Raw genomic sequence first — 10,415 nt, 5'->3', positions numbered from 1 at the left:
CTATCATCAATGAACTTGAATTTTAATATACGGTCAAGTACCGCAAAATTTCTAGTCTGTGATTTGTTGCCTTGATAGTTTTTTAGAGTGCTATGGTCAGTTGATATATGTACCTTTCTGGATAAATATCAGTGAAGTATCTGGAAATATACTCCATCTGACAATTGTGGATTGCTGCTTGGTTCAGATAGGCTTCCAAATCTCCTTTTGTCAAGAACTTTCTTGTTTAAAATAAGGTCACTTCTCATGTTATCTTCAATCATGATGAATAATTTCGCTTCACATATTGTCTGGAAACCTTTTTTTTTAAACAAGCGTCTCAGTTTTCTTGGTTATCTGTGTTATCTGTGCTGCCCCTTGAAAGTTTTTCGAACTTGCGTATATCTAGAGCTGTTTTTTGAGAAATCAGGATCTGGATTCATTTCTAGCTTTAAACTACACTGCAAGGAAAAGAAGATGGTCTGGCGATGTTCATACTAGTTTTTTTGACCATAAAGATCTCCAATTGAAAAAAACCTCTTCCAATCATAACAAAATGTTGGCTCTGAATCTTAGATTTCCTTTTCCTCGACAGCAGACAAATGAGAGGGTTTAGGATTATTTTGGAGCTTGACTATCAGGGCTGGCACTGCAATATATTAATCTAGAGTTCTCTGATCTTACTGGATGGATGACGTACAAATTCTTGAAAGTCATGATATTGAAAATTCTCTCGTGGCTTTTGGATAGAAGTATCCTTTGGGAACTAAGATCAGTCAATGTCAGATTTAACATGAATAGAAGGGGCTGGCAAGAGGGGATTTTGAATAGTTCGGATGAGACCTTGTGGTTAAAAGTATAAGCTTGCGTTGCATTCTTTATTTGCCACCGGCTCTCTTCTTGGTGGGGTTTTTTTATCTATTACCAAGATGTTCTGGTGCCTCTATTTTGGAAGCATATAACTGTGCCCTTTTTTTTTGGGGTTTTTTTTTTTTGGGGGGGGGGGGAGTCGCATGGCTGTAATTATATTAATGAGTTATTGTTCACAACCTCATCTATCTCTTTTGTATATCAGTTCATATACCTTACAATTAATTGTGTAACCAAGTTCCACCCTGGTTTGACAATTGTCAGGGAGCAACAATAGTTGATTCGTCGGTTACAATAACTGTGGATCCTGATTACCAGGTCCCACCAGCTGCTTTGACATCACCTGTAAGCTTTGCATGAACCTCTACAATTGTACTAAGGGGTGTTTTGGAAAACCCCAGAATATATATATTAAAAAAAAAAAAAACTCTTCTATGCTTTACAGGACAAAACTCCTCTCACATAAAATCACTTGAAAGAAGTTAAACCAGATTAGGCTGTTTTGGCATAACTGTTTCTGTGGCTTTACAGGTAACTGAGTGTAAGACTCCTGCTACTGGTGGTTCTGAATCTGCTTTAAGAAAGGCAGAGGATGTGGTCACCGGCATGATGGCTAGGGGCTTTGTCTTGGGGAAAGATACCGTCACCAAAGCAAAGACATTCGATGAGAAGCATCAGTTATCATCAACTGCCTCAGCAAAGTTGCATCTTTTGATCAGAAAATTGGGTTCAGTGAGAAAATAACTGCTGGTGCTTCAGCCGTGAGTGATCGAGTTCGAGAAGTGGATCAAAAGTTTCAGGTTTCAGAGAAAACCAAAACGGCATTTGCAGCTGCAGAAGAAAGTCAATGAAGCGGGTTCTGCTATCATGAAAAATCGCTATATACTCACTGGGGCTTCATGGGTTACAGGTGCTTTCAGTAAGGTTGTTAAGACAGCTGAAGATGTAGGACAGAAGACAAAGGAGAAAGTGCAAAATACAGAAGAGGAACGGAAGCAAAAGGATCAGCATGCCCCGGCCCCCTCCGAGTCTTAGATGCACCAACAACAGGTGAATAGAACCCATACAAGTCTTCTCCTCCTGAAGGCCTGATCCTATAATTTTCTTCTTGTGTATGGAACTCCTGCCAACTTTTTCCCACTTATGTAGCCTTTTTTCGTTTCTGCTTTAAAATATAGCTCGGATTTCACTAGTTACTTGGACAAATTTGCAGTTTAGCCCCCCCCCTCCTTTGTAAGAAAAAGATGTGCCGAAGTATGTAGGTGTTTGATGATTTGTTTTTATGATTTGTGTCGCTTTCTCCATTTATTTTGTGGTAATATGTAACTTGTTACCTTGTTCCTGTGAAAGTCTTTTGGAGCTGACTCTTCAATCGACCCTTTTTTTTCCCCCGGGTCTGCTTTTTAATCAAGTTTAACCAATGTGGTTAGAACCGGACTGGGTCCGTGGTCAGACCATTCTTAATTAAAATATTATAATTAAGGAATATTGTCAAAATTTATAGTCAATCATACCATTATTATAATAGAACTACCATTTATTATCTGCTACATATCACCAAAATTATCACACGTCACATTAATTCATTAACAAAAGCAGCCCAAGTTTCTATCATTGACTAAAATCACCAATGAATTATCATTCATATATATAGATATATAACTCTAAAGGAAAATCACAAAGAAAAATACAAAATAACATAGTTTTGTGATATTGAACTTTTTCAAAGGAAAAAAAACAGTTTATGATCGGTTTTGACCAGTTCCCTCTGGTTCTTTTGTTGGCCAGGTTTCACTTTGTCCCTAATTGGACCAGGCACCAATTTGTGGTCGAACTAGCAGGTCTAGCCCGATTCTGACATTGTTGTTTTAGCTTCTTCTTGTTGTTCTTATTATAATGCTATTTTTACGGTGCATGGCTGTAGTTTTTTGAAAGATACGAGTAGATTGAAGTTATTTTTAAAAAAAAAAATAATGAAGAGTAATTGAACAGAAAGGTTGTGTCCCAATTAATTCAAGGTTGATCCAAACCTAAACAGTAATCAAGTATAATAATTCTTTTTTTTTTTTTTTTTCCAAGCACGAATGCATGGATCATTAAGTAAGAATGATTATTCGATTGTATTTTTATTCTATTAAATACATTATAAATTTTACCCACATTCATTGTGTTTGCATCCCTTTTTTCTTCGATCAATATTGTGATTTTATTTTCCGAAATCCGAAGTAGACATTTTCTCTATTCTCTCTGAGAGAACGTCTCGTATGGAGGATTTTCCTCTTCCACGGCGGAAGAATTATCCCTCTTCTGAATATAGAGAAGGTTTTCCTTCCGTTGGGTTAGAGCTTCAAATCTTTTCCTCAGGTTCCTGTGGAATTGTAATCTGCCTCCATCAGATCCACCAAAGAACTCTTATATTATAACACTTATGATTTTTAATATAAAAGCTAATGAACTAATATAAGTAAATTAAAAAAATCAGTTAAGTTAGTTATTATAATATCTTAACATATTCTTGATAATCACGTGTATTAGTTATAACTATTATTTAATAAAATATTTAATATATTAAACTACTACAAAGAGTATTTTGAGAAAAATAGATAAAATGAAACAAAGTAGATTGAAGTCTTATACTTAAAACCGTATTAAATGTCAAATTAATTCTTATATTTAGAACCGAGGTAGTGTATTGATGGGAAAAAATATTGAGGGAATTCAAAAGTAGCATCCAAGAGAGGGAGAGACTCGTGAAGATGCCAAGGAGCCAAGGGAGAATGAGAGCTAACGGGAGCTCCACTCACGAGCAGCTACTTAGCTCCATGGTGCGCTACTCGTCATATTCACAGCCTTTAACAATAGAGAGAGAACATTAGACAAGAAAATAAAGAGAGATACTCTAAAACTAATCTATTTATATTTATATATATTTAAAAGACGTTTTACTATAATTTTTTTGTAAATATAATTTTTTCTTTTAATTTTATATAACTTTTTGTTGTGAAAAGTCTAAATAAGTTGAATCATAAGAATTCATGGGAACCAAGCATACCGTAGAGCTTAAAAAATGTTTGCCGATAATTATAGATTCTCTATTAATTAATAAGGCCTTTATATCAATAGTAAGATTTGAGTTCACAGCCTTAAAAGTTGTAACACACATTTTTACTCATTGGATCAACTTTTGTCATCTAATTTTTTTAAAAAATATTTGGATTATTTTCATCCGTCAATAAAGACTAATTTCTCTTGCTAAGGGCACATGATAAACCTTTTTAAAAATAGATTTATTTTTATATAAATTTTATAAAAGTTATTGAAACATTGTTCTCCACTCTCAGCATATCGAGGCCTGTATAGCTACAGGAGGATGTGATATCAACCATTCCTATAGTGATACTATTAACCACATTAGACTTTTGATTTTGTAGGGAGTGGCAAGTCCAAATCAACCATGTGTTTAGAAAAGATCTAACCTTAGCTGATTTTACGAAGATTTATCACAATGTATATTGTTTATGTGCCTGTTTAGATCAACGTTTGCTGATCCAAACATGGCTTAAAACACAGATAAGTCCGATTCGATTAGGAGGTGTTGTGCGTCTATTATATTGGGTTTATGAAAATTTAAGCTGGCCAATCATACATTTAAAATAAGCTGGAGAATGGAGCTTATGAGGAGCTTATTTTGTCCCACTTCTGCATTACCGTTTTGACACACTCAGCAAATTTTTATTTCCTCTTTCTCTCCTTTCTGCATTATTTTTTCCAGAGCATTTTCTCTAAAGTTTTTAAAATTTAATTAACTCAATTAATTTCATTTTTTCATATTAAATTAATTTAAATTTATTGTATTATCTCAGTTCATTTTTTTCCATGTTTCACTTTATATTTAAATTATTTTTTATGATTTTTTTAAAGTTTTAAAATTTAATTCATTCATTAAATTTGACTTCTTCATATTGAATTCTTTTAATTTCATTGTATTATGTGAAATCATTTTTTTTAAAATCATATTTCATTATTTATTAAAAATCATATCTATTTTAGTTATTTTATAATCAAACTTACTTTTACTCAATCATAATCCAAACGACCTTTTACCAATTTTACTTTTGCAAACTGACTTTTCTGAATTCCAATTCAAACACAATTCAACTTATCCAATTTAGCTTATATCTAACTTTATTTTTTAAAAGCTACTTTTTAATAAACTACTTTTTCAATCATTGATCCAAACAAACCCTATATCTTTGATCTACCTTGATATTCCCCATTGTCTTCCATTCCTATTTGGAACAAATGCGTGGGACTATCTGCTCTGAAAATCTCCCGAAATTCTGTCACGGAAGTTTTAGGAAAAACTCCATTAAGAATCTTAATTAAAATTCAATATAAACCATGCTAAAGTTTATACAAAAATATGATATATTAATGGTAAAAAGTTGTTGCATAATTTTTATTAAAAAAAACTCAAAATTACTGACAAAATAGTTACAAATGAGAGTTGGTTTATTTTTTGTAATGTCAAAATCTAATTGTTTTATTCAGTTTTGGTTTGGTTACATAAAACCAAATCATCAAGATAATGTGTAAGTTGAAGTTATACTTAGGACCATAATTAAATATATGGAAACTTCAATATATTTTTTTCTCAACAAATTGAAATCAATACTACTTTTTACTTTTCACATAACTGAATCAATGCTTTGATCTTTGAAACGTTTTATCCAATTATATAACATATCATAAGGATAAATGTCTTTTTTCCTAACTTCAATTATTTTTATAAAATTGTAATCGTAATTGTAATCATTTTAATATCAATTTTCTTTCCGAAAACGAGTATAACTTCAAATATAATTTCTAAACATAATTACAATATCTTTAATTGGAAAAAAAAATCTCTTTTTAACATAATCCAAACTAATCCGAACCAACTTAAGATCTTAATTCCTGAAGAGATAAATTTAGAGTTTTGCCAAATCAGTTAGGTTCAAACCAAACCTCTTGTACAGAGGTGCAGATTGAATGATGTGAGTGAGTGGAAAGCAGATATCCAAATTATGCAAAATCACAAAACTTTCCATTCATTAATTATCAATTCAAATTGAAATAGAAGTGTTAATAGGTAAACTTGCTCCTTTCAGAGAACCAGCCATAAAGAACTTTTCCAAAAGGACTGAACATTATTAGAAGGAAAGCAAAGATTATGCAACAAGGGATAGCTTTGTTTTGTTATAAATAACTGGATCTTTGTCAACATTGATCATCTCTTCGCTTTTTAATATAAGAACTATTTAAAAAATTATATTAAATATAATATGATCTTAAAAAAATTTATATAAAATCGATTAGAAAGTAGAAAAAAACCACCGAAATAAAAAAATTACAAATAAGAACCCGTTATAACAGTTGTATTGGTTTTGCCAACAATTTTGTGAACGCATCCTTGTGTGTAATTTTTTAATTTCAGCTGTTTTATTTTACAATTTTCTCAATAGATTAAGATGTTATATTTAAAATTAAATTGGATCTTCATATTATAACGTGGATGGGATGAAATTAAAAAAAATACCCAAATTTAATCCAGATAATAATTCCCTCAAATTATTTCCAGTTGGCATCGCATCCGCATCCGCATCCGGTATTCCAGTTCCTACCTCTCAATTCAAAGTGCATTAACTGTCCCAAAATGCAGCTGGGTTCCAACAATTGGCGCAACTGCTATCCTGCGCCTTCGCCGGAGGCTCACTTTAACCTACACCACCACCCCCTCCGAATTGCAATAATCAAACACAGCTCAAAACAACTGAAACAGAGGCGGATAATCTTTTGGTAATTTATCAATTATAAATTAGGAACCGGCGAGGCATTGCATTCCAAGTTTCAGATGCCTATACAGAATTTAAGAGCGTAACTTATTTTTTTCTTCCTCTTATTATTGTTTAATTTTCACGCACGACCAAGAAAGTGAAGAAAAGAAAGCTATTCTGATAAACGAAGTTGCAGGAATCATCAAGACGGTAAAACCAGTTAATGCAGCTTAAAAATCGGCGAATTTCCTGTGTGGCCGTGTCTCTTGCAAATTTTTCAGGGTGTGAATCGGCAAAATATCGGCTCCGTCTGCTGGAATCTGCCGGATATCGTTCATATCCACCGCCAAGTCTATCAAAAAAAAAATGGAAATGCATTATAAGAAAATTGGTAGAGAATGTTAAAAAAAAAAAAACAAAAGAAAATTGGTTGAATGAAATTAATGTGGGAATCTGGAAATGCATTATACCAGAATGCTCGGAGGAGAGCTTGAATCTGCGAAAGGAAGCCATGTCTGACGCGGAGGGAGTGTGAGAGCAGAGGTAGAGAACGAGGAAGCAGCAAAAAATGAGAATGGGAAGGAGGTGGATGAACTTGTCTGTTCTGGAAGGAGGCGATGATGCTCGACGACTCTTCCCGGCGTTATCGCCGTCTTCGTCGTATATGGACGCCGATGAAACAGAGTCTATGAGCTTCGGTTCTTCGACATTGTCCGTCTCTTCCTTGGCTCCGCCATGGCTGTAAAGCTTTAAGGACGGTGAGCTCAGGGACTGTCTATGCATGGTCTCAGACGCAGAAGAGAGGGGCAAAGGAAGATTGAGCGAAGAGCGCGAGAAACCTACCGTTGAGCAGTCCAGATATTATTCTATTATATCGCGTTTTGCAGAAGTTCAATTTATTTATATATTTATTTTGATAGAGAGGGTCAATTTATTTTTATCGTCAAATTAAAGTACATTAACTGAAGCAATTACTCTTCTGATCTTATCGTTATCCTTCGATTAATTAAATATCGGGGAAGATTTACGTATATTTGTTTTCAATCAAATCATGATAGTATTTCGATTTCTTAAATTTGTTATTAATGTTATCAATATTTTAAAAATCCACCTCATTTGTTTTAATTAAATAAAAATATATTTAAGTATCATGAAGTCTTTGCTTGGCTTTTACTCTTTTCTATTCTTTTCTTTTTTCTTTCCCTTCCTATCTCCAAAGGGTTTTCTTCCCTTTTTCTTCTTTCATTTGACACTTCCTCTTGTGTTTATCGCTATTTTTCCTTCCCTTTATTTTTGATATATTTCTTTGTCGGCAATAACTTCAAAGTTCGAGTTGTTCTTTTCAAGACTGTATGCCCCACAAAAAGTCATATGATTCTCTTTATTTATAAATCAATCTTTTCAATTTGAATTTTTTTAAAGTTTAATTCATGTATGATTTTTTTTATTTAGTAACTGTCAGTAAATTTTTGTGAACATTTTATTTCCCCATGAAATAATAATTGATTATTGATAAAAATTTGAAAATTTTAAACAAATTGACTGTATATGTTATACGAAAATCATAGTAATCAATAAAAAAGAAATTGAAGCTGTTCCGGTGCTCCAATTCGAGCTCAATAATCCCTCGTCTCGTGCACAGGTTGAGCCAGCAATAATTTAGGCTCCAAGTGTGTCTAACCCAAGCAATTCAGACAAAAGACGGACTTTATATTCGTACTTGCCCAGCAAAGCCCAACCAACCCAATTGTTTTTGGGTATTTAACCAGCCCAATTTCAGCCGAAGAATTAACTGTGTATAGTTTGTATTTTGTATTGGGCTTGGTCTACTTCAGTTACCCAAAAAAAAGCCCAATGGAGCCTCATGTATGATGTAAAAGTGATTTTATAGCTTCTAAACGGGTTGAGTTTAATGGAAGGAGTTAGTCTCTCACAATATAACGAAGGAGTTACCCAAAAAAAAGCCCAATGGAGCCTCATGTATGATGTAAAAGTGATTTTATAGCTTCTAAACGGGTTGGGTTTAGTGGAAGGAGTTAGTCTCTCACAATATAACGAATCAAGATTCGAATCCCCACTGAGAGAGGTGCCCACATTTAGTACCCAACAATACCTCGAATAGAATTGCCTCCAATAAAAGGATACCTATGCTTTAGCAAAATTAAAAAAAAAAAGGTGATTTTATAGCTTACAAAGTAAGTATATGAAAAGAGTTTTATTTTAACTTATGTAAAAATGTATTTTTGGGTTAAACCAAACACCCCCTAATCTAATCTCAATTTGAATGATTCAAGGGTTCTATGGTGCTTTGCCGCGATTTCATTGGATCACAAGATGCCTTCCTTCAATTTCCTTGGATCACCGCGATAAATTGCGATTAATTAAACCAACGCCGGAATTTGACAAAAGATTCAAGTTTGAAGCAGCCCTTTCTCAATTGGAGTGAAGCTCCCACTCGCAGCAACCCGATTCTAGCTAATTAATTGATGTGGGTATATTATGAAATTAGTTAAATTTGTAAAATCACTTTACTAATGTATATTAGCTAGTACTACCAATTGATAAAAATTTTAATGTATGCAATTAGTACAAGAACTATTTTAAATAAATAAATAAATATAAAAGACAAAATAAATTATGGTCTTGTATTTAATATCAAATTAAATGTTAAACTAGATTTTGTATTAACAACCGGAGGCAATATATTCTAAATCTCATTGGATATTCCTGCTGCATCACAACCATGCTCATGGATGTTCCCATTCCTATTCCCATTCCCATTTCCATTCCCAGTGAAACTCTTATGCCCCACAATACTTGACACACCATCTGCCAAACCAGTGGAAGCAGGATTGAAAGCTTGAAACGACCTCCATATTTTTCCAAAAAAAAAAAAAACCATAAAGATAGGGTGGGGGCAGAATAACTTAATAGTCATGGTCCGTCATTTTATAAGAAAATCATCAAGTTCCATTTACAAGGAGGAAAAACCGTTCACGCACACGTTGTTGCTGTATCCCCACTTTTATTTTATTACTCATTGAGTCTAAATGTAATACTGAGAGTATCTATCATCCTGCTTTCAACTATTGAATGAATTGCTTTACTCTTCATTCAAATAAACTATCTACAAAAATGGCAATTGGCAAGCATATAATAAGCCATTATTTCCTGACTTTAATATAAAACTTACCTGGTTAATTTGAAACGATTAAGAAAACTAAAAAATTATTTCAAAATATTTATATTTATCATTTTGTTCTAAACTAATTTGTTTAACTTATAAATTAATATATAATATAATGATATACATAAGTGTTTCAGTAAGATCATATAACTTGTGTTATAATTAAGTAATTTTTTTAACTTCATTAATCTTTTTGAATTAATCAATTGAATTTTATATTAACCACCGAAGATAGTAATTAAAGTTTACCCCAAATAAGATAACTCAAACTCAGTTTAGATCAGTCAAAAATTTGGAAAATATTTTATAAAAATATAAAGGTCAATGAACATAAATAAAATAAACTCTACTTTATAATGCCTCTCTTAATTTCATAGCACTGACGGGACACGAGGCAAATTAGATGATCCGTAGTTCAAATAATAGCCAACGGTTCAGATGAAATGAAGGAGATAACCAACGGTCACGATGCCACCGAGGAAAAAGGGTAACAACGGGGAGAATAGAGAATTGAGGACGTCACTGCACACGAAAATTCTGGCGGCCTCGTTCAAGAGTGCAAA

The 10,415-nt window shown here is 33.0% G+C and overlaps 1 protein-coding gene and 1 pseudogene across 1 annotated transcript; one reads left to right on the top strand and one right to left on the bottom strand.

The window, feature by feature from the left end:
* Nucleotides 1–369: 369 nt before the first annotated feature.
* On the top strand, nt 370–2,106 carry LOC114760846 (binding partner of ACD11 1-like; annotated as a pseudogene).
* A 4,619-nt stretch (nt 2,107–6,725) lies between these two features.
* Nucleotides 6,726–7,448, bottom strand: LOC114760840 (uncharacterized). Its single transcript, XM_028950134.1, has 2 exons — nt 7,136–7,448; nt 6,726–7,017 (listed from the first exon to the last, which is right to left on the bottom strand). The coding sequence occupies exons 1-2, from the start codon at nt 7,446–7,448 to the stop codon at nt 6,896–6,898; spliced, it is 435 nt and encodes a 144-aa protein (XP_028805967.1). The 3' UTR covers nt 6,726–6,895.
* Between the last annotated feature and the right edge of the window lie 2,967 nt (nt 7,449–10,415).

This window comes from Neltuma alba, unplaced genomic scaffold (genome assembly GCF_004799145.2).
Source record: "Neltuma alba isolate B1F8T4 unplaced genomic scaffold, ASM479914v2 tig00011027_pilon, whole genome shotgun sequence".
Lineage (NCBI taxonomy): Eukaryota > Viridiplantae > Streptophyta > Magnoliopsida > Fabales > Fabaceae > Neltuma > Neltuma alba.
This window is presented reverse-complemented; position numbering and strand designations above follow the sequence as displayed.